Raw genomic sequence first — 23,321 nt, 5'->3', positions numbered from 1 at the left:
TCCTGCATCTGACAAATTTTGATTGAGTTGTATTTTCATTTTCACTTAGTTCAAGACATTTTTAATTTTCCCTCCAGATTTCTTCTTTGCCTCATGTGTTATTTGGAATTGTATTGCTTAATCTCTGTGTATTTGGGGATTTTCCAGTTACTATTACTGACTTCCAGGTGAATTTTGTCGCACTGAGAGCAGTGTATGATGTTTATTCTTTACCTTGGCGAAGGTGTGTTCTATGGCTCTGAATGTGGTCTATCTTGGTGGATGCTCCACATGAGCTTGAGAAGAAGGTGTATTCTGCTATTTTTGGGTGGAGGGATAGAATCTTAAAGAGAACCATAGAAGAGAGAGCCCCCCAGAACTTCACGTTGATTGTCCTCAAATCCTTAGCTGACCTCTCAACAGTGTGCACACAGGTAAGATTTCGAGAAGCCCGTAGGGTGTGAAGAGATGTTAGAACCTCATCTTCTGCCCACTGTAGGAGAGACAGAGTTTGGAGTTTAAGTTCTGCCAAGTAGAGGAACTTGGTAGATGCCTCAGGCTTTCCACTGAGATCTCAAAAGGGCCTCAGTTTAGGAGCAAAGACTATGTGCCAGTACTAAGATTGACCCTAGGATTAATGGCAAAACAAATTAAGTCCCACCCTACGACGGTGTAAAACAAAGTTTCCACAGGTTCATGGTGATCCACCAGTAATTTAACCGTCTGCTAGAAACAGGTCAGCACTCTCCAAAGGAAAGGAATCCAGAATCTCTGCAACGTGTCATTCACGATATTTAATACGTACCAGTAGTTCCCAGACAAATGGAAAAACAGGAAAATGTGACCCAGGGTCAAGTAAAAACAAAACAAAACAAAACAAAACAAAACAAAACAAAAATCAATAGAAACAGGACCCCGGGCGGCCGAGCGATGGCGGGCCGTGAGGAGCTGAGCGTTCGCGGCTTTGAGGAGCTCAGCCGGGCCGTGGAGTGGCACCGCGACAAGACCATCTTCGCCTACTTCACCGGCTCCAAGGACGCGGGCGGGCAGAGCTGGTGCCCCGACTGCGTGCAGGCTGAACCGGTCGTTCGAGAGGGGCTGAAGCACATGAGTGAGGGGTGTGTGTTCATCTACTGCCAAGTGGGAGAGAAGCCCTATTGGAAAGATCCAGATAATGACTTCAGAAAAAATCTGAAAGTGACAGCAGTGCCTACACTACTTAAATACAGAACACCCCAAACTGGTGGAATCTGAGTGTCTTCAGGCCGACCTCGTGGAGATGTTGTTCTCCGAAGATTAAGATTTGATGATGGCAGCTGTGTCTTGATGTCCTGATTCGCTCTAGTACGAAGGCAACTGCATACCTGCTTTGAATTCATGTTAGCAATAAAGAAATGATGATGTGAAACAAACTGGTTTCTGTATAAATATAAAGTGCTATTAGGGACACCTGGGTGGCTCAATTGTTAAGCTTCTGCCTTTGGCTCAGGTCATGATCCCAGGGTCCTGGGATTGAGTCCCACATTGGGCTCCCTGCTCTGCAGGAAGCCTGCTTCTCCCTCTCCCACTCCCCCTACTTCTGTTCCCTGTCTCGCTGTGTTCTCTCTCTGTCAAATAAATAAACATAATCTAAAAAAAAAAAAAAATCACCAGAGACAGACCCACAAACTAACCAGATGTTGGAATTAATAGACAAGGAGTTTACAATACTCTGACAGGGGCACCTGGCGGGTTCTGTGAGCAGAGCTTGTGACTCTCAGGACCAGGGTTGTGAGTTCAAGCCCCAGGTTGGGCAAGGGCCTCCTTAAAAAAATAAAAATAAACAAATAAATAAAATACTCTGACAAGGTGGTGCCTCGGTGGCTTAGTGGGTTAAAGCCTCTGCCTTTGGCTCAGGTCATGATCTCAGGGTCCTGGGATCGATCCCCACATCGGACTCTCTGCTCAGCAGGAAGCCTGCTTCCCTCTCTCTCTCTGCCTGTCTCTCTGCCTACTTGCGATCTCTGTCTGTCAAATAAATAAATAAAATCTTAAAAATACTCTGAAAAATATGGTCAAGAATCTGTATGGAAAGAAAGATCATAGAAGAGGCAATGACACATGATTTCAAAAGAGATTTAGAAAGAAGGTACCCAGTAGGAACTGCGGAACTGGAAAGTAAGATATAATGTGCTTAAGAAACCCGTAGAGGAGAGAGAAAGGACTACTACACACACTTGTATAATACTTACACAAATACAAACATTTGTACAAGTACAAATACTACAAATACTTGATGACCTCCAAAGGAAGAACAAAAGACCAAAGAAGAGAGGGAACAAATAGGAAAGGAACAGCAAGATGGCGGACCGAACAGAACCATATCCTTAATTACATTAAAGGGGAATGGACCAGGCCCTCTAAATCAGAAGGCAGTCAACCCTGTACGCTGTTGTAAAGACATGCACGGGAAGCATGAACATGCAGACAGGCCTGCTCACTTTGCACTCGTGTGTCTGTACCCCCTTTACCTCCTTGCTCATCACCCGCACTCCCAAGTCAGCAAACGAGGCCAGGAACCAGGTGGCTGGGAGAGAAAGTCCTGTGGAAAGCAGGGATTGGGGAGCAAGGAGAGACAGCGAAGTCAGAAGTCCTTTGGAAGGCATGTGTCGGGAAGGATGAGGGATGTTTCCATGCTCATGAGTTTGTCCACTGTGGGCTGCGCTCAGAACACTTATTTATACGCGGTGTACTTGAAAGCTGAAACTGCTTTTCCCACTGAGACGAGAAATGGGGCATAAGTTCTTAAGTCAGACTCCAACAGCCTGGGATTGACAGGTAGACTGTTCTACGTTTTGTCAAGCAAGCTAATGAAATGGCAGGTGGTGTTGCGTGAAACTGGGTTAGAGGAAGCGTGAAGATCATGACGCTCAGTCTCTGGGAGCTTCTTTTTTTTTTTTTTTTTTAAATATATTATTTATTTATTTGACACAGAGAGAGAGAGAGAGAGATCACAAGTAGAGCAGCAGGCAGAGATAGAGGGGGAAGCTGGCTCCCTGCGGAGCAGAGAGCCCGATGCGGGGCTCCATCCCAGGACCCTGAGACCATGACCCGAGCCGAAGGCAGCGGCTTAACCCACTGAGCCACCCAGGCGCCCCTCTGGGAGCTTCTTAAGTGTCTTCGTGTATCCAGTCTTCCGGTGTCTCCCATCAACTAATGTTTGATAATTTAATTACTTTTTATCTGATTACTTTCTAAAACTCTATCGTTAGTAATATTATAGCTGATGTCCTTTTGGATTTTCTAAGTATAAAATTATCCATAAATAATGACATTCATCCTTCTTTCTTATCTTAATTTCTTTCTCTCTTTCGTTCTTTGGTTTTGCTGTCATAATGTGTATACAGGGATATATAATATCATGGAGAATAATAATAAAAGGAAAATTTAGACAGGAAATCCTTGTTTGGCCCCTGTTTTTAATTAGAATACTCCTGCTGCCTTTCCATTAAGTGTAATATTAGTTTTGACTTTAAAAAATAGTTCTTCCTGTCTTCAGAAATCCTTCCTTCTAACTCAGAAATTCTTCATGCTGGGTTCGCGGATGACATGGTTTGATCCTGCAGTATCCTGAAATCGTGCACACAGAATTTTCTCTACACACTTACACGTGAATGTTCGTTCGGCCTTTACTCTCCTGGTGACTATTATGCGCCAGGCTTTGTTCCTGGCCTGGAGGTTACAACAGTGATCAGGACAATTACCAAATCCAGCCCTTAGGCATTTATAGTCTGGTGGAGGAGACAGCGATAGGCAATAAGGAAAATATAAAGTATGTGCGCTGTCGTGTCACGGACAAAAATACGGTGAGGCCGTAGGGTGGGGAGCCCCTGGGTCAGTGGGTCAGAGAAGGTCCCCTGCAGAGGGTGATGGGTGAGCAGGCCCTGTTATGGGCCGGACCGTGGCCCCCTGAATGACGTGTCCATGTCTCAAACCAGCATACAGGTGACCGTGATGTTATTTGGTGGAAGATGTAATTAAGTAACGATCTGGAGTTGAGCTCATCCTGAACTAACCAACCAGGGGGCTCGAAACCCAAGGCAAGTGTCTTTGTGAGAAGAGGAAACTCGCAGAGGAGGCCATGTGAGGACGAGACAGAGACTGGCCTGAGGCAGCCACAGCCAAGGGGACCCCCAGGGCTGCCAGCAGCCACCTCGAGCCAGGAGGAAGGCCAGAGACAGAGTATCCCTCAGAGGTTCCTCAGGGAAGTCCCTCTGCCAACACCTTCATTGCAGACTTCTAGCTTCCAGAACTATTTCAAGCCACCCACTGTCCCCAGTTTATGGTCATTTCTTACAATGGAAGCAAACACAGCCTTGAGATGGGTAAGAGTGTGGATGAGCCATGTGTGCATGTACGAGGAGACATTTCTAGGGAATCAGGGTCATTGTGGCCAGTGGAGAGTAGAGAATGAGATCAGGGGTCACAGATGAGGGACACTGGCTGGGGGCAGATGACCAAGGCCTTCCGGGCCACAGTAAGGACTGGAGCTGCTGGTCTGGGGGAGATGGGGAATGTTGGACCGAGCAAATGAAATGCAAGGCTAGAGATGTCATCAACCAAGATGGGAAAGGCTGCAGGTAGAGTAAGTTTTGGGTGCAAACCAGGAAGTGAAGTTCGGACTCGGTAAGCTGAGAAGCCCAGTGGGCATCTGAGGGACGATGCCGGGGAGGCAGTTTAGTGCAGGACTCTGGACTTGCCAGGAGTGGGCTAGGAGGGAGACCCCATCCGGGAACCATCGGCATACATGCAGCATTCTACATGCCCTGCAGGGTGGTGAGAGCAGGTGGGGGGAGGGGTACAGGAGATGGAGGGGGGACGGAGACCTCCAGGGTGTGCAGGTCCTGGACACGAGGAGGAACCGGTCAAGGGGATCAAGGAGGATCCGTGGCCTCAAGGTGGGTCCGAGAAGCCACTAGAGGAAAGTGTTTGCAATGGGGGCTGGCGCTGACAGGGGTGAGGGTGGAAGGCTGGTGGCCTGGGCAGCCTGGGGGCCACAGGATCATCGAGAGCTTTCCAGGTCCAGGAGGTGGCCACGCCCACTTGGAGCAAGGTCAGGAGAGATGGGGAAGAGGGAAAGTGGACCCAGGCAGAGGCAGCTCTAAGGGGGACACAGGGCAGGGGAGAGTCTGTCTACATGCTGATGGGAGCACTCTACAGGGAGGAAGACTGGCTGAGGCAGGGGTGAGGGGCACAGGGAGGAATGGGGGAGGTAGGGGCAGGAGCAGACCCAGGCCTTTTTAAGAAGGTTAGCTCTCTGTGCCCGGGGCCAGGAGGGGATGGCGACTACCTCCCACCAAACCTCTGAGGCAGGGGAGGGAGGGGTGTGGGGCGGGCTCACGGCCAGGTCTGCTTAGCTCCTCCTCTCTCTTTCCCACTGACTGTGGGACTTTCCACCTGCTCTTCTTCTCTGGCCCAGCTCTCCCTTTCTGGGCTTATTTCCTCAATTGTAAAGTGGGATAAAACCATCAGGCCTGCCCCTAATATTTGCAGGGACTGGGGCAGGCATACAAACTGTAGTCCATATACCACCCATCTAAGTATTTAAAAGTTACAAATGAAGCCAAGCACACATGTTGCTGAATAAAATATGTCCCACCCTCCTCCTTTGACTGGTATACCTTCAAAAGAATCCAGAAGCCCAGGTTTGCACTTAGAACCCAAGGGCTCCTGGGAGCGCTGGCGAGGACACGACGGCCCGGCCCCACTGGCCTCCTTCGCTCCCCACCTGCGTCTGTCTCTCACAGAGAGGGGTTGTTGTGTTCCCCCCATACTCCCCACCACTGGTCTCTTGGGCACAAGGAGCCTGGGTGCTCACCCTGGTGGCCTCCTGTGCTGGAGTAGAGCGGATCCAGCACAGAGGCCCATGTGGACCCTACAGGAGGGCGGTGGGGTTACTTGGGTGAGGAATTCTTCATCTCTGGATTTGGGACTGTGCCTTACAAGTGGGGGCCCTATGACCTTCTTACCCTCAAGAAGGGTCATGGCGGGGGAAGGGTCCGTGGAACGGCTTTCTGGGTGTGGCTCCCAGGGTGGGTTTGCCATGAGGGTGACCATGAGATCAGAACCCCAAGTCAAGGGTCAGCACAATGCCTGGCACATAGTAGGTGTGCAGTAAAAGGTGCTACTTTATTTTTGTTATGTTTCCAGTCGCTAGGAACTGGGCAAGGCCCCTCCATCCTCAGCTCTCTGGGCGCCCACTGCAGACTCTGGGCGCTTGGACAGCGTCCCCTGTGGCCTCACTCCTCTCACTGTGCTCAGCCGCTTCCCTTCAGAAAGCCCTCCTTCCGTGGGCCATTAGGGAAGTTTCTGGTCTGTCTTCGGTGTGTCAGACGTTTCCTTCCCGAGGAAGTCTGCCTTGCCCTTTATCCTCCCACCTGGTCAGGTGAGCCGATCTCCCCTGCCTGCTTCCATGGGACTGTGAGGCTTGGTCCAAAGCTGAGGTGGTTGCCTCTCCCTACGCAGGCCCCTGTGCTGGCCTGTGGGTCCTGGACGCCTCGGGGCCGGACTTTGCTTCGTCTGCTCTGCCCAGCCTGTCAGGCAGCCAAGCGCAGGCCTGATTGCTGAGCTGAGGAATTTAACTGGTGTTCAGAAATCCCTGCTGGAATTTTCCGTTGAGATAAGCAGGGGAGAAGGTTTTGAGGCAAGGCAGGTGACCCTCTCTGCTTATCTCAAAGGCCCTAGGAGATAAGAACATTCTGCAAGATCTGTCCCGCAGCCATCCATCACACTAAGTCTGATCCTTAACTCCAGCTCTGTAAGGAAGCCGGAAGAGGACGGGAAGCACCCCTTCCCCCACAGATCCCCAGATAGGCCTAGAGGGCACGTCTCCTGGGACGGGGCTGTATTACCCATCCTGACCACCCGGTGGCCTCTGTGCCAGGAGCCGGGGAGCCGTGGGGTCCAGGCAGGTCACTGGCAGCATTCACTATGTGCCTTGATGACCGTGTTGAAAATCTCAGAAATGTTTCTGTGGCAGCGGCTCAGGTGTTGGCCGTGTGACGTCAAGGAGGCAAATGGGTGGAAAGTTACGGAAGGTGGTGTGCATGGGAAGGAGCCGCAGGCGGTGGGGAGGGAGGGGGCTCAGGGAGCAGAAGAGCCCCCCCGCCCTGGAGATGTGGAGCCGAGACTGAAAAAATCCGTCAGCTGGGGCGCTGCCGAGGTTCTTCCTACGCTAGCGGGGTGCTCGGACCAGAGAATCCCCAGGGGCCCTTCCGGCTTCAGAACTCCAGGATTTGGGCTTTCTTTCCACAGGGGGAGTCTATGCCCGTGAACGGACGTGCTCCTCTACATGGGCTGCTCAAGGGCCAGAGCCAAGTGGCATCTCTGTCGCTGCCAAGACAGGGAAGTGGATGAAACGCCAAGAGCGAAAGCTAGAAAGTTGGCGCAGCCCTTTCAAGAGGATGCAAGCGGTGGTCACTTAAGTGACTTGCTTGTGTCCTATTTTTGCCTAGTTTCCACGACAAGCCGTGGCTGTTAGGGTTATGGGGCAGAACGCGCTCTAAGTGTCGAGCCTCCCTGTCCAGGAGTTTCTTGGTGCTGGAGTCTGACTGCGTCCACGGGGGAATGCATCTTCAGACTGACTGATTGATTTAAAAATTCCGTTGACTTCTTTGAGAGTGAGAGAGAGCATGAGCAAGGGGGGAGGGGCAGAGGGAAAGGGAGAAGCAGGCTTCCCGCTGAGCAGGGAGCCCGATCCCAGAACCCTTCCTCCTGATCGGGAGCCCCATCTCAGGTCCCAGGATCATGACCTGAGTTGAAGGCAGATGCTTCACTGGTTGTGCCACCCAGGTGCCCTGTGTCTTTAAACGTGAGTGCACAGGTTTCTCTCTCTTGATGGATGTCTCTTTGTGGTGAGGTTGTCTTACAGAGGCGAATGACACCTTTGGGACCTTCTTGGGGAGGGTGTGTGGAGGGTACTGATGCGGAGGGCCCGTGGGAGGGACAAGACCCAGTCAGGTGAAGCATGTGCAGGCTAACACTGAGACCAGAGAAGGGATGAGCCTCCAGACCTCACGGGGAGCTGGGTCCTACCCTCTCACGGTGCCCCTGGACCTTGTAAGTTGGGAAAGGTTGCTTGGGGATGGCTGAACCCGAGGACCAGCGGGTGGGTCCCCACCACCCACCAGCAGTGTGCTGACGGGAAGCTTTCCCTCTGGGTCAGCTGGGCAGGGTGTGGGCTTTAGCTCACACTGGGGTAAGCAGGATTCTAGTGTGTCTCTCAAGATGGCTGGCCCATGGTATCCACACCCGCTGGGATCCCCTCTCCCTGAGGGTGCCCAAGGCTGTGTATACAGTGGACATCACGCCTGTGACATGGCAAAGGTGAAGTGGGGTTTGCAGATGTAATGAAGTCCTCTTAGTGGTTGACTTTGAGTTAATGAGAAGGGAGAGGTGCCTGGTGGGCCTCACCTAATCAGGTGAGCCCTTTAAAAGAGGGTCTGAAAGTCAGACAGACCCTCCTGCTGGCTCTGAAGAGCAGGCTGGTCCGTGTGGGAGGGCCACTGAGCGGCCATGTGACAAGGACCAGGAGGTGGGCTGTAAGAAGTGCGAGTGACCCTGGGAGACAGCCAGTGGGACCTCACTCCTACAACAGCAGGGAGCTGAATTCTGCAAATGACCAGGTCAGAAAGGGCCTTGGCCTCCCAAGGGCCTGGCCACAGCCTGTGAGACCCTCGGCGGAGGACCCAGGAAGCTGTGTCCCCGCTCCTGGCCCACGGAAACGGAGAGACAGCAAACATGCTCCTGACCCTCTGTTCCACAGCCAGGGAGGGATGAAGACTGGGCCTGAGGGGACCCTCGGTAACACAATCTCGGTGCAGCTGGAGAGTCACATGGGAGCTGAACGGACTCCAGAAATCTCTTCTCTGGATGAGTCCTGGCTTTCAAATCCATTGTCTGATCGCAGGCGCAAATCTCCCGCTTTGGGTCAGATGCTGGTTATTAACTATCTCATCTCTGCCTTCCTGCCACGAAACTGGCGTGTCCCGCTCCTTCTGGGCCCTTTTCCCCAACCTGCAGGAAGGTGGCCACTTCAGGGGAATTCGGAATTGGACCCTCCATCTATGGCTTATAGGCTGAGAAACACATCATCACCCAGACCTTTATTGAGGGTCTCAGGTCGGGAGCTAAGGAGGGCGTTCACAAGGGGGTAGCGTTCCGAGCCTCCCAAGTGGCAGGGCCCAGCCAAGCTTTCTGATGGCCCTCAGGGAGGTGGCCACACCCTGGAGGGAATGTGTGGAGGGAGGAGCACCCCCCGCCAGCCCCCAGAGGTGGTATGGGCGCAGCAGAGAGGAGCTGGTCCTAAAGGGGTGGTGGGAGGGCACCTCAGCGGAAGCCAGCCCAGGGCCCCTTCCTGCACATGTCCCATGCAATGCCCCAGCGAGGGACAGGGAGGGAGGAAATCCTGGAGGTCAGTGGGACCCGAGTCCCCCTCCGTCTGTCCTGCGGCCCGATCTTCCCGTCCCTGGGAGGAGCAGTCATGTTGAAGGGTGACAAACCTGGGAGGGGGGGTTAGAGAAACACAGCGCCTCCCCCGCTGTGGCGTCCAGCCAGGATCCAGGTGTCCGAGCCTAGGACTGGCTGCCCGGCTTGCCTCTGGCCCTGGAGGTCAGGACCCACAAGAGCCATCTCCCAGCTCTTTGGGGGCAGGAATAACTTCATTTGACCCAATACATCCTTTCCTTCCCAGGCTTGGGGGCAACAAAGATCCACGCTGCTCCCAGGAAGGAGCCAAGGGAAGACCCTCAGCTTTGAAGTAGAGACGGATAACAAAGCTGAGACACTCCCTGGAGGTGGGTGACCCCCCCACACCCCAGATGGGAGTCTGGCTTCCCTCGGGCTCCCAGGTGCTCTCGCAGGTCGGCTTCACCATCCAGCCTCCCGCCCTACCCAGGTGACGCATGACCGTAGTGGACTTTGTCCTGGGAGTCTCTGGGGACAGGAGGAGGAGATCTGACCCGGGGGCAGGGGCGGGACTGCCTCTTACCTGTTTTCTGTTGGAGCAGAACCTCACTCAGTCTATCCCCTCCCAGGCCACCACCCACTGCCTGCCTACCTGTGGGTGGGGCGGGGGAAGCAAACCTTTCCAGGGGTCAGAGGAGGGAGAAAGGGGAGACAGGTGGGGGTCCTGCAGGACCCGGTAATGACAAGCTGCCAGGCTTCCTGGAGGTGATCAGGCCTCGGGAGCACGTGAGTTGTTGTTTTAACTTCTGTCTGCTTGCACAGTGTGAGTGTGTGTGCATGTCTGTGTGTGTGTCTGTGTGTATCTGTGGGTGTCCGTGTATATCTGTGTGTGTGTCTGTGTGCACGTGTGTGTGAGGGTGTCCGTACCTTTGCCCTTGTGGGCCTAAACAAAAGGGCCAAGGGTGGGGTGAGGAGTTTGTTTTCCGGAGGACCAGAAGTGCCTCTGTTTGGATCCCCTGTGGCTGGCTAGGTTGGGTTCCCGGAAGGAGACTCCTGTTTATATGGTGGCTTTGGAAAAAGTCCAGCTCCAGGCCTTGACTGTAAACCGCTGGAGGGGGTGAGGAGCCAGCCCTTCAAGGGACCTGTCTTGGAGGGATCGGGGCGCCCAGTTAGTGCAGATTGGCCCGGGCATAACCAGCTTCTCAGTAATCTCCCTATTTTTTACATGCCCCTGGGCAGGGAGGACACCAGTGACATCCTGGACAGAAGGCTCGGCAGAGCAGAGCCTCCCTGAAATGCCCCGAAATGCCCTCCCCTACCCCAAGAAAGGACCAGCTCAGATTTGCAATCCTTTCTTTTTCCCTTTGGTAGAAAAGAGATGAGCTGGTAAGAAATGTTAAAAAGGCCCTAATCAGGATGCCCCAGAGGGCGTCTCTTACTCCTAATCATGAATATTGCGTTCCTGAGAACATCTTTGTGTTTGGAAAGACTTCAAATAACCTCATCTCGATTAAATCTAGAGGCTGGGTCAGAAGTCACATTTTCAATTTTCTCTCGGACCAGAGGGCTCCAGCCTGTGATTATCGGAAGCTTACAGCATGTCATTACACAAAAAGTTGTACTCGAAAGTGCTTTCTGCAGTTTTATTTATTACCAAGAAGACAATTATGACCAAGGAAAAAGTCCTGTAGTTGGGATGGGTTAGCGAAGTGGAAGAGCTGTAGGAATGTTCTGTGGTCAGTGAGCATATCATGCTGAATGCGTGTGGAACGTACACAGCAGTGTGGAAAGCTGCTTTTTACGTATGTTATTTTTTTTAAAGGGAGGATACATCATTTTATGTTAAAGCTCTGGGTTTTGGTTTGCTTGTTTTAAGATTCATAGCCTGAAAACGAAGAAGAAAATGGGCAAAAATGCTTTTCCTGGTTATATTAAGGGGGTGGGATCTGGGGTGATTTTTTCATATTGACAATGATGTGTTTATATTTATTGTAAAATACTATTTTTAAACAAAGAAATGTGTCATTGCCAAAGGAATAAGATGCTGGAATGTGATATCGTAGGAATGGATCATTCATTCATAGCCCACCTGTTTTGATTAATTCACACAAGTCTTACGCTTAAGATTTTTTAGACTTAAGAGCTTTATTAATCCAAGTGTATAAATAGCAAGGAACCCTTGAAGGGGTACCTTTAACTACTCGAGAATGCATCACTGTAGGTGTTTTAGAACTTTCTCTGTGCAGATGATGGTCTGAATCAATGGGATGCCTGCTTCCAAGCAGCAGCCGTTAAGTACTTCTGGTTAGAAAGAAGGGAATAGCTTGGGGTAACGCCAAAAAGTCGGGACATTCCATTCTTAAAAGGATTTTTTTTCCAGCTTGGTTGAGCTGTAATTGACATCCAATATTGTGTAGGTTCAAGGTGTGCACCATGTTGATTTGACCCATTTGCATACGGCAATGTTATGGTCGCCATGCTGTTAGTGACCCCCTCCGTCCTATCTCATAGTTACCACATCTTTCTGGCCCTGAGAACATTTAAAACCTACTCTCTTAGGAACTTTCAAGGACACAATATAGTATCATTGGCTATAATCTCCATGTTGTCCATTAGATGCCCTTAATTTGTTAATCTTGTAACTGGAAGTTGGTACCCTTTGACTGGCATCTTCCCATTCCCCTTCCCCAGTCTTTGGTAACCAGCATTCAACTCTGTTTCTCTGAGTTTGGGGGGGGGGGGAAGCAACACTTTATAAATTAGGGTTTGCTACTGAGCTGACTTGCCCTCTCAGCTGTGAGTCCAGGCTGGCGGCTCCCCTAGGGGGGCTCATCGAACCACTGTTCTTGATGTGGGAAACGTAAAAGAGGTATTCCCAGTGCCTGTTGGAGATGCTTCTTCTGCTCAGCCTTTTGGCAGATAGCCCAGTTCACTGTGAGGCCAGCTGCCTGGGGTTGGGCCAGCCATGCAAACTCTGGGGGTAGAAACAGTATGTCTGTCCAGTTATGGCTTTTTGCGGAGCCATTCCTGTGTGTGCATGGAATATTTATTGAGCACCTACTATAAGGTCCATGATTATGGTCCTTGCTTTCCTGGGAGGTTACAACCTAGAGCATGTGAGAGTATTAATAAAATAATTATATAAAACGAATCTTATTAGAGGTTACAGTCCAGCAAGAGAGATAAGTCATTAAAAAATAATTTTATGAGTTAAGACAGAGTTCAAAACCAGGGTTATTTCAATCAGGAAGAGGGACAGGGGACTGACTTCGGGGCACGTGATGGCAGAGACTGTTTTATTAACTGCTGCTGCTGGAGACCGGATATGATCCAGGTGGCCGCTGTGGTGGGACAGAGACCTGAGCAGATCTAGCAGATTTCCTGGAAGATGGCAGCTCCCCAAGTGACCCCAGTCTCAGCTTCAGAAAAACAGAGACAGAAAACTTAAAATACCTTCTTTCCAATTCTTCTCCGAAACATCACGCATTGCACTATAAGCGTCATACTTAATGGTGAGACCTGTGAACCCCATGTAAGATGGGCTTCCACACGCCTTCCCAAAACTCCCCTCCACTGTGTTGAGCCTGCTGTCCGCAAGGGACAGAAATGGCTCTGAATCCTTCTCTCAGAAACTTTCACTCCCTGGTCACTTGTGCTGGGGACAGTCTTGTTAGTAGTTAGGACTCAGGGCTGCTTGTTCCTGTCCCCACCCCTTCTCCACTCCCAAGCTTGCCTCTATGCCTCCTGTCCCTGCAGGCAGACCAGACAGGGACAGCTGCGGGGTGGGGGTGGGGGACATGGTATGCTTCTTGCTGCTGTTGCTTTTGTCTCCGTTCTTCTCGGAAGTTCTTTCCCTTCCTCCATTCCCATCACCCTTGGGACCTCCCTCCTGCCCACAGAGCGAGGAGGATGAGGAGGCTGTTCCCCGGACTGCCCACCCCCTTGTGGGTTTTGATGTTTTTTAAGGGAAGTTTTTCGTCCTAGAAGTGGCCCAGGTCATAAAGGGAGACAAAGTGGGGACATTGGAATGTCACTAGTCCTTGTGAAAGAGTGGATCTGGCAATGGTCTTCAGGGACCCCGAGCATCACCCCCAGAGTGCTTGGCCATTATTGGCCCTCCGAGGAAATGCAGAGCATGCTCATGAAGCATTCTTGCCGAACGATGGCCTGTTTCTGATCAGATTGCTGTTCAATCCGCCAGGCTAGAACAAATATGGGGTTCACAGGACATGGCAAGAACAGGGGATCCAATCAGCCAGAGGAACACTGCGAAGCTGATTTCTTGAACAAATTAATTACAAAGAAACAAAAGAATTCGTGTGTGTGTGTGTGTGTGTGTGTGTGTGTGTGTGTGTACTGAGATTTGCAGATGGAACAACAGGGTGCCTGGGGGTTTGCTTCACACCAATCTTGGTGGGAGGGGCTCTGGGGATGGGCGGGAACCAAGGTTTTGGAAGTGGAGGAGAGTGAGTGAGGCCCGCTAGGACAGTCTCTGTTCCACGGTGGAGGGTGCCTGAAGTTTTCTGTAATGAACAGATATGCAGGGGTTTAGTCGAATTTATTTAGATCACAGAGCTGGTTTTCTCTATGGCGTATCCCTTACGGGTGCTGAGGATTTAGATGCAGCGGGAAAGACCAAAGTGTTTTGAGGTCCTTGAAACACTGACTTTTTCTTTAGATAGATCCTAGATCCTTTCAAAACACCAGCTCCAACCCATGAGCCTCAATGGTGAGATCACATTGCCTCTTGGGCAATTTCAGTACCTTTTGGAATAAGTAATCCATTTTTTAAAAAAGTGAGAAGTTATGGGAACGAGGAGGACAAGGCAGCGTGATGGCCAGCACGCAGGGACTGTTTTCCAGGGTATGTAGTGCTTGAACGCAGCGGGTCCTGCTGGACACCCTCAGACATTCCCGAGCATTGCTTGCAACAAACCTGTCATGCAGGGTCAGCTCACCCCGCTCTGCGGTGAGGGAACGGGGTGCTGAGTGGCGCAGTCACCAACCTAGGCTGCTGCCTCAGACCCCGAGCTCCCCGCTGCTCAAGGCTGTCTGCCTCCCGCCAGGGAAGCGGCACCGCAGGGGCGACCTCACTAGGATCATTTGGCGGCAGATATGCAACCTCCCGCATCTGCTGTCTCTTGGCAGGACATGGCACAGGCAGGACGGGTCCCCTCTCCTGGGGCTGGCCTGGACCAGCCCTGCGTGTTCAAGCTGGTCCTCCTGGGAAGTGGCTCCGTGGGCAAGTCCAGCTTGGCTCTCCGGTATGTGAAGAATGACTTCAAGAGCATCCTGCCCACCGTGGGATGTAAGTGACATGGGACAGCATGCCCTTGGTCAGTCTGCTAGAGGGGAAGCCAGGGCGATGATCCAGGGGTGGGGTATTCCCACACTCTCCCGGGGCCTTGGGTGGCGCCCAGCACGGCAGAGAGGGGAAGAGGCCCTCCTTGGTCAGAAACATGTGCCGTCCAGAGAGGGGTCTGGTGTCAGCTTAGCGGGAGACTGCAGGGGGCAGGGGTTCAGGGTCAGGGCCTTGGGCCCCCAGGGCATGGTGTGAGGAGTTGTTCCTGGTGGACAGGGAGCCCAAGGGAAGGCCCCCTAGGCTCGGCCACTCAGCCGCCCAGATAGGCCGACCTCGCACCTTGCCCAGGGTCCCTCCTGCCAATGCTGCTCTCCTGGGTAGTGTCCTGAAGAGCAGCTCCCTTTCTGCCTGGTCTCAGTTTACCACCTGGCCTGAATTGGGGGATGGGGCGGCAAGGAGGGAAGACCCGCTCCCTACTTCTTAAAGAGGTAACAAGTCATAGCTCTTGGGGAAAAGGGCCTTTGGAGCATCTGCCCAAATGCTCTTTGGTCATCAACTTCTGCCACATGCTGTTCTGGGGCCGGAAATCCTGTTTTCCACCTAAGATAGAAACTCAGCACGTGCTTCATGCCAGCCCTCCTGGGAGGTGGCCAGCCTGGCCAAGGAGAGATCCCCAACTCAGAACCAGAGCTTTGGCCTCAGACTTGGACTCTGCCATGGACAAGCCTTTTGCTTGGCACTTAGTCGAGTCCACTCATTCATTCATTCACTCCCTCCCTCACTCATGTAGTGAGTACCTGCTGGGCATGGCCTCTGTCCCAGGCCTGCACTAGGTGTGGAGGGCTCCAGAAGACACCAAACAGGAGCACTGGACAGGGACACACAACGCTAACTTTGACGTGTACATTAGCTACTTGGAAGCCCTGCAGTCTTCTCAGGACAGTGACTGCCAAGAGTGCCAGAGGGACACGGGGCCCGAGAGACATGCCAGATCCAGGCCCCCAGCACTCATGGAGAGCCGGGCAGAGAAGGGGTGAGGGGCTGGCTCCAGGATCTCCGGAAGAGCTCATAAAGACAGTGGTTCAGGCTGGCTGAGGGGTCCAAGGGCGACTTTCTCCATCAGCAGGAAAAGTGACACCAGTCAGCCACGATACTGGACCGGACTTAAAAGAACACAACAAAGTACGAAATCTGGCCTGGGGGGTGGGGGGCTTCTGTGGAGAGCAGAGACCGGAGAAGGGGGCCTGGCCCAGCCAGAATCCGGTCGTGCCCATCATTTGTGTATCCTGTGGGGATAACTATGATGGTAGCACCTTGAAGCCCAAAATATTCACTGAAGGCCCTTTGCCAAAAAAGTTTGGACCTCTGCTCTACCAGTGCGGGAGAGGGGGCCAGTCCCTTAGGAGGCAGTGGGCTGCCACTGTGCTCCCGTGGGAGAGGAGAGGCAGGGACGGTGGTGTGGATGCTCACTGTGAGCCAGAGACTTGGCTCCATGGGACCAGCACCTGCTGGGTCTAAGGGGGTGGGCTGCAGTGAGGACCCTACCTGGGGGGCAGGAGGGGACTCCTAAGCACAGAGCCAGCTATGCCAAGGACAGTTCATTCACTCTGAATTAATGGAAAGTTTACTAACTTTCCCAAGCCTGGCAGACAGCGCTCCCCAGCCCACAGCAGGTACAGGAATGGTGGGTGAGGGTCCCTGCCCACAGAAACTTCCATAGGTTCCTTCAGCAGGTCCGGGAACATGCTGGCATCCTCCCTCGCACCCTTCAGAGGCTCTGTTGGGCTCAGGCAGGTGGGCAGAGCCTGGGCTCAGGTCAGAGTTGGGGTCTTTGCTTGGGGGGCAGGCCTAGGGGTGTTCTCTCCCCTCATGGTCCTCTGCCTGGGCCCTGGACCAGCCTCATCCTCACGGGCAGCTTTGGCTGTCCTCCCCCCTTCCAGGCTTGGGACCCTGCCTCTGCCTTGGGGCTGGTGCTTGGGGTCTTCCTTTCCTTCCCACTGTCCCTGGAGTGCGTACATGTGCAGTGGCAGAAACCACCAGACAGGCGTCCACGGAGCCACGAGCCTCTAGCTGGGTCTGGCAATCGTTTATTCAAGCAGCTGCCGACCACGGGGCTAGAACTTCCTGACCCTTAAATCTCAGAGTTGACTTCACGTGCTTTATGACACCACAAACTGTGGAGGTGGCTGTCACCGTGGCTACATTGTTATAAAAATAAATAAAGAAGGACAGTTAATGATTTTATTTATTATTATACTATAGTGTTTATCTGTGTATTATATTCTACAGGTTTTATTAGTTATCATGCCATTATAATTAGTACATCATTGTATGTTATCATAAAGGTCGATCTTCCCAGTTCAGACGAGGTGATGGAAGACGATCACTCCTTTCAGTAGTAGTCTGTGTTGTACAAAAGCCCTTTGAAGGCAGATGCTTCTGTTGTCTGTCTGTCCCCTGACTGGATGGGGTCTTCTGGGTCTCGCCCTGAGACAGCTGGAACGCTCGTGTCCCCAAAGCAGAACCAGAGTGAGAATCTCAAGGGAGCACAGCCCCCTGGAGTCAGCCTGCTGAGGGGAGACCCAAAAAGCCCCCCAACACCACCCCCCCAATATCCCACTGCGGGAGATCACCTAGTGGGAAAGGCAGGGCAGCTCCAAGGGGGAATGCTATGTGGGGGAGGGGGGGTGCTGGGGGCTTGAACCACGGGGAGCTCCTGAAGACCCTACTGGGCTCCCCACAGAGCCCTCATCCTGGAGTCCCAACTGGCCACAGCCCCGGAATTCTCCCTGCTTCCCGGTGCTAGCCCAGCTGTCTTAGTGACATCTTTTGGAGCAATGGTGACATCTAGTGCTGGTGTGCGTATTTACTGGTGGGTCGCAGTGGCCTGTGTGGGAGGGAAAGACAGCCCTCATTCAGTCTTGCACCATCCAGGCCCCTGTTGGCTGAGCATTTCAGGTTCCCTTCCACCCCGACCCCGCTGATACTCTGTTCGAGGAAGGCAAATGCGGCCGAGAAGCTTCGATGAGCAGAATCAGCTATTTGTTGACATTAAAACCAGACAGAGCACCACCTCGTTCCTCAGGTCGACGTTTACGGAGACACTTTATAATCTGGGCCAATACAGTAAAGTGGGGGAAGGGCAATCTGTCATTCATACCCTTCGCTGCCAGATGGGGGCGCTGTGCAGCTCACCTGCCTCCAGGAGCCGCACCACGCCCCCATGCCCCCAGAGGACGGAGGTGAGACCAGGGCGGGGCTGTTGCTGGGGTGCCAGTGCACTGAAGTCTGTGGTGGGACGGGAGGAGGGAGGAGACCCGGTCTGTGCCGTGACGGGACCACGATGTGTAAGTGCACCAGGCGGCCCAGCCCAGTCTGCCCGAGGCCCCGTGAAAATGTGCCCATATGTCCCCTCCAGCTACGTATTCCAGAAACGGAAAAATTCCTGGTTCTTGGCCCGATCCCACCCCACCCCCCACCTTGAGGCCAATATCATTTATTCTTCCCGACTTTAGCTGTGACGATGTAGAAAATGTTTTAATGTGGTCAGTGGGTTTCTGAACAAGAGAGATAATCAGTGTGGGCTCTTTCCCTGATTGGAGCCAAGGGCTCCATGGGGCTGGGGAGGAAGTTTGCCCTGGAGAGGAGTCTAGGGGCCCCGGAGGGACCTCATGTCTCTCTCTGGGGGAGTCAAGGTTCTCCTCTCCGTAAACCCCCATCACTCGTGCCTCATCGTCGCTGGGACTGAAAGCCCTCCCTGCAAGTTTGTTGGGGTGCACGTGGATTTGAGCTCGACCAGCAGCCATCATTTACAAAGTGGAAAAGGAGCAGATGGGAAGCTAGGGTTGCTGAACTGGGGAGACCGACCCCAAGGTGTTTCCTGTGGGGAACCTGGCAGTGGCGGGTTTTAGAGAACAACCAAAATCAAGTTCAGGAATGTGATTGGACATGATAGAAGGCTGTGGACAGAAGGCCACCATCCCACCCTGTGAGTCAGGGAGAGCCCAGGGCAGGCAAAGGAGGGGGAGCTCCAGGCACAGACCCTGCTCTCCTCTCTTTTCTCGTGGTTTGACACCCACTGTGGGAAGGAGGCACCATTGGCTTGTGGTGAAGAAGAGAGCACTGAGATTTAGAAGGGTGGGAGAGACAGAGAGGGAGAGAGAGAGGGAGGGAGGAAGAGGGAGAGAGAGATCAAGGGTTCTGTATCTCCTCCTATAAAGGCGTTGGTCCCACAGTGGGGGCCCCATCCTCCTGACCTCATCTAACTCTGATTACGCCCCAGAGGCCTCACCTCCTAAGACTGTCAATTTGGGGGATAGGACATGGCCTCTAGGAGCTTTTATCTGACTTCAGGTTTGTGGCTGTGCAGCGAAAGGCAGGATGAACAGGCAGACACCTGGGTGGGTGGGTTCTGTTAGGAGCCACCCCCCCGAGCTGGAGTCTTATGCCAAAGAATCATGATCTCAGCCCAGACTCATCCCTTAGCTTCTGTTCCTAGCAGGGTGAATCGTCCCCCCACAGCTCTGTCTGCATCCTGCCTCAGTGGCCCAGCCCGGGCTGTAAAGACCATGTCTTCTAAAGCCCCCCACCCCGGGCTATCGTTTCAGGTGCATTCTTCACGAAGGTGGTGGACTTGGGCACCAAGTCTCTGAAGTTTGAGATCTGGGACACAGCTGGCCAGGAGAAGTACCACAGCATCTGCCACCTGTACTTTCGGGGCGCCAACGCTGCGCTTCTGGTGTATGACATCACCAGGAAGGTGAGGCTCGCCTCGGACACGTTCCCACCTTCCTTTGCAAGATGTCTGCTTTCTGTTCTCCCAGGCGCGGGGATACTCTCTTCTGAAGGCTTCCCGTGACCAGCCCGTGCTGGTGCTTTATGGCAAAACCACCACAACCAGTGGACAGCACTTCTGCGAAAGTCTGTCACTTCCTCCAGGAAGCCCTCACTGATAACCCCCCGCTCCTGCTACTGCATGGTTGAATTTGTGCCCCTCCATGGTCCTCTCAGAACACCCTGCATAGAGCACCCCCATCTTCCCTCCTGATGCCTTGGGGGCCTACGGCACTGGTGAGGGGTGTGTCGCAGAAAGAGCACACGGCCCCTGGCTATACATCCGCAGGGTCTTGTCTGGGTAGATGCTGAGTACGAGTTAGCAGGTACTTAGAGCCGGAGGAGGGAAGGCAGGGGTCTGTGGGAGCTGATGGGGGGCACCTAACTCAGCCTGGGGTAGGGCGTGCTTCCTGTAGGAAGGGAGGAAAGTGGGGATTAGGACGTTGGGGTTGGGGTGGGGCGGGCAGGGAGGTGGCTGAGGGCAGGTGAGCAGGAAGAGAGCAGAGTCTGTGGGTGGGTGGGCTAGGGGCAAGCACATGCCACGGGCTGCAGCGTGGGAGGCTGCCCATCTGAGCTATGTGCGGGGGGCTGTCATATGGCCAATGGGATCATACGCCTTTTAACAGGACGGCCACCCGCCTCTGCCTGCTCTTTGCTGGGATAGCCGGTGAAACCACCTACGGGGTTTGTCCGATGTGTTTTCCCCTTTGTCAGGATTCCTTCTGCAAGGCTCAGCAGTGGCTGAAGGACCTAGAGAGGGAGTCCCCCCCAGGGGAGGTGGTGGTGATGCTGGTCGGGAACAAGACGGACCTCGGCGAGCAGCGGGAGGTGACGCTCCAGGTAGCCCTGACAGTGTCGTTCTGTTCCCCGAGGGGCGAAGAGAGTGACCCCAGAACACACCCGCACCCTTCACTCCGTCACCCACCCACTCACACGCACACGCGTCACACACGCTTGAACACACATGCAGAAACACATATGCTTCCCGCTGGACTTTCCCTTTGGGACAAAGATTTCCGGGCTCTCCTGGGGACATGAAGTCTAGAGATGGCGCTTCCCCAGGCGTGGGGAGGCCAGCCTCGCGGCAAGCTGGCAGAGGGTCGGCCCTGCGTCCTGTGTCCCAGGAGCGGGGACATGCCGTGCTGCCAGCCTGCAGGGACCCCGCTGGCTCAGCCAGGGTTGTGAGGAACCCACGCCCATCCTGCCCCGCCCTTCCGTGTTCACTTCGGTGGGTTTTCAGATCTTTTTCTTTGTGCTCAATAAATTGAGTAAGTCCAGATTTCCTTGCTAACAACTGAGGGAGGGATAGACCAGAAGAAAGCCAGAGCTTTGTAAAGCAACCCAAGGTGGAATAGAAGCCGCGGGGATGCTTGTAGAGCGCTGTGAGACAGCAGGCGATGAGCGAGGCGTGTGTGCGCGGGTCCATGCATGCAGGGTGTGTGTGCAGGCCATGCGTATGCGTGCGTAGGGAGGTGTGTAGGTGTGTGTATGAGGGAAGGGTCTGGGAAGGCACGGGCAGGCGGGATGAGTGGAGTATGGCTGGCAGAGGCAAGGGCAGGTTGCTGGCTGCAGGGGGTCGGCTGGTGCCGCCAGGAGGGGAAGGCCGTGATGAGAAGGCATGTGGGCTTAGAAGCAGAGATCCCAGCATGTGTCATTAAGGGGGGGAACAGTATTTGGGGGTCAACAAGGAGTCCTTAGAGGATTTTGAGAAGCTAGGGGCCGGGGCGTGATGGGTGATTTGGAAAGAGTATTTGGGGGCAAGGTCAGGCCGAGTTAGTTAGGGAGACCAGGCCCTGGGTGGGGAGATTGCTGGGAGGCAGGCAGCCCAGCTCTGGGGGAGCGAGGGGCCTCAGGCGGCGGCACCCCTGCCCTGGGCTGAGCCCGTTCTGCCTGAGCAGGGAGGCCTCCTGGCTTAGAGCTCACACTAATGGACACCCTGAGGCCAGGGCTGTAAGATCCCACCGGCCACCCAGGGACCTGGGCCACCCCCTGACCTTTTCTTTATTCTGAGCTCCCACTGAGCACAGCTGGGCCTTGAGTCTACACCTGGAGGTCCAGGTGCCAGGGACATGGGTGTCCAGCCACGGGGGTGATGTCGGGTGCTTTGGCCAAGGCAGGGACAAGGGGAGCACAGATTTCAGATGAATTTTTTGGCTCTCATTTTCAAATAATTTCAGAATTACAGAAAGCATTGCAAAAGTACTACAAAAAGATCCTGTCTGTCCCGACCCCCCCCAAGCCCCCACTCCCAGTCTTCCCGAATGCTAAGGTTTCGCATAAACATTGAATCCAATCAGGAAGTGGACATTCCTACAATAGTACGAAGTATTCATCTTTCTCGGATCTCAACAGTTTCGCACTAGCACACTTAAGTATCACTCCCTGCAGTGGAGTGGAGTGGAAAGCCAGGAGGCACCCCCAGAATCGGGGCCCAGATGCGCTCCCCCCAAGGAGCTCTGCCTGCTTCCCTTCCATATTTCCTGCCCCCTCACTTCGTTTTTCCCCCATGTTAGAGCCCCCAGGTGGCAAAGCGGAGACGTGAGGGCAGGGAGCCACCAGGGGAAGCTGGTGCTGGGGCTCTGCTGGGGTGGGGGGCCCTCATGGAGGGGCGAGTACCTCCTCGCCTCCCCACCACCCTCCTTCCACCTCCCCAGCCCTGGGTCCCTCCAGGAGCACCATGACCCAGAACGGAGGAACCCTCACTGGTTCTTGGGTCTTTGAAGGCAGCCCAGTATTCCTAGGAAAGTGTGTTTTGTAACCAGTGTGGGAATTGTGTTGCTTTTTCCGGCAGGAAGGGAAAGAGTTTGCGGAGAGCAAGAGGCTGCTGTTCATGGAGGCCTCAGCCAAACTAAACCACCAGGTGACCGAGGTCTTCAATGCTGTAGGTGAGTGGTGGAGCCCCCAGGAGAGCCGGGGTGGGGTTAGGGCTCTGCTCTGTCTTTGCTTCTTGGCTCTCCTTTCTGGTATTTGGGGACCCAGCAGAGTGTCTCCAGGGGCCTGAACTTGGTGGTTCTGCGTAAATGTCAGGGAGGGTGGGACCTGGGACAGCCTGGTGGGCTTTCTCCCAGACCACTCTTCTGCCCTTCGCAGCCTGGGAGCTCCTGCAGAGAGAAGAGAGGAAGGAGGGACGACAGCAGCGCGGAGATGCGGGGCTGGCTCTGAATGGGTCATCTGCCGGGCAGGCCAGATGCTGCCCCCACTAGCAGCAGCCATGTTAGGGTGGGGGGCCTGGGGAGGATGCCCCCCAGGCCCAGAGGCTCAGCAGGGGGAGCCACTGCCTCCACAAAGGATCTGAGTCGCCGTCAAACAGGCTTGTTCCCTGAGTCCCAGAGGTTCTGGAAGCTGGCATCCCCCAGTGTTCCCACTTCCCAGAGCTGGCGGGAATCACTCAGGAGAAGATCTGGGGCTAGAGGGCTTCTAGGGCCAATACAGAGAACGTTCACCTTTTAGCATTTGTGGGCCCTGCTCCTGGGCTCCCAGGGAAGCTGTGCTTTAATACTTACCAAGGTCAAAGTGACTCGGCAAAACCTTTCCAAAGCTTGGGCTGCATTTCTGCCCCGAGCACAGACTGTGCATTGGCTTCACGGCAAAAAAAAAAAAAAAAAAAAAAAAAAAAAAAAACACAAAACAACAACAAAACCCACAAGGAACATTCTAAACATAAAGATAAAGAAAAGGAAACACCTTCCTGGTTCCTGGAAGATTAAAGTCCTATAACCTGGCACACACTAAAACCAAGATAAAAATCTGTAACTTTCTGGAA

At 53.6% G+C, this 23,321-nt stretch overlaps 2 protein-coding genes across 3 annotated transcripts; both read left to right on the top strand.

Annotated features, from left to right (window-relative positions):
• The first annotated feature begins 909 nt into the window (after positions 1–909).
• On the top strand, positions 910–1,545 carry LOC123951047 (thioredoxin domain-containing protein 17-like). Its single transcript, XM_046019663.1, has one exon. It carries the CDS (start codon positions 910–912, stop codon positions 1,231–1,233), a length of 324 nt encoding a protein of 107 aa, XP_045875619.1. The 3' UTR covers positions 1,234–1,545.
• Positions 1,546–10,052: 8,507 nt separating this feature from the next.
• RAB17 (RAB17, member RAS oncogene family) lies at positions 10,053–23,321 on the top strand. Of its 2 annotated transcripts, XM_046019503.1 has the most exons (6): positions 10,053–10,209; positions 14,572–14,731; positions 19,333–19,484; positions 20,273–20,398; positions 22,350–22,443; positions 22,649–23,321. In XM_046019503.1, the coding sequence occupies exons 2-6, from the start codon at positions 14,575–14,577 to the stop codon at positions 22,759–22,761; spliced, it is 642 nt and encodes a 213-aa protein (XP_045875459.1). In that variant the 5' UTR covers positions 10,053–10,209; positions 14,572–14,574; the 3' UTR covers positions 22,762–23,321. The 2 variants fall into 2 exon arrangements, with proteins under 2 accessions (XP_045875459.1, XP_045875460.1); XM_046019504.1 differs by lacking the exon at positions 20,273–20,398.

This window comes from Meles meles, chromosome 9, assembly GCF_922984935.1.
Source record: "Meles meles chromosome 9, mMelMel3.1 paternal haplotype, whole genome shotgun sequence".
In the NCBI taxonomy this organism is placed as follows: Eukaryota; Metazoa; Chordata; class Mammalia; order Carnivora; family Mustelidae; genus Meles; species Meles meles.
This window is presented reverse-complemented; position numbering and strand designations above follow the sequence as displayed.

What these genes read in the sequence shown, in the direction of transcription:
- LOC123951047 (XM_046019663.1), top strand. Translation starts at nt 910, where the DNA reads ATGGCGGGCCGTGAGGAGCTGAGCGTTCGCGGCTTTGAGGAGCTCAGC.
- RAB17 (XM_046019503.1), top strand. Translation starts at nt 14,575, where the DNA reads ATGGCACAGGCAGGACGGGTCCCCTCTCCTGGGGCTGGCCTGGACCAG. An exon ending in AGCGGGAGGTGACGCTCCAG is followed by an intron (nt 20,399 to 22,349) that starts GTAGCCCTGACA and finishes TTTTTCCGGCAG; the next exon opens with GAAGGGAAAGAGTTTGCGGA. An exon ending in CGAGGTCTTCAATGCTGTAG is followed by an intron (nt 22,444 to 22,648) that starts GTGAGTGGTGGA and finishes TGCCCTTCGCAG; the next exon opens with CCTGGGAGCTCCTGCAGAGA.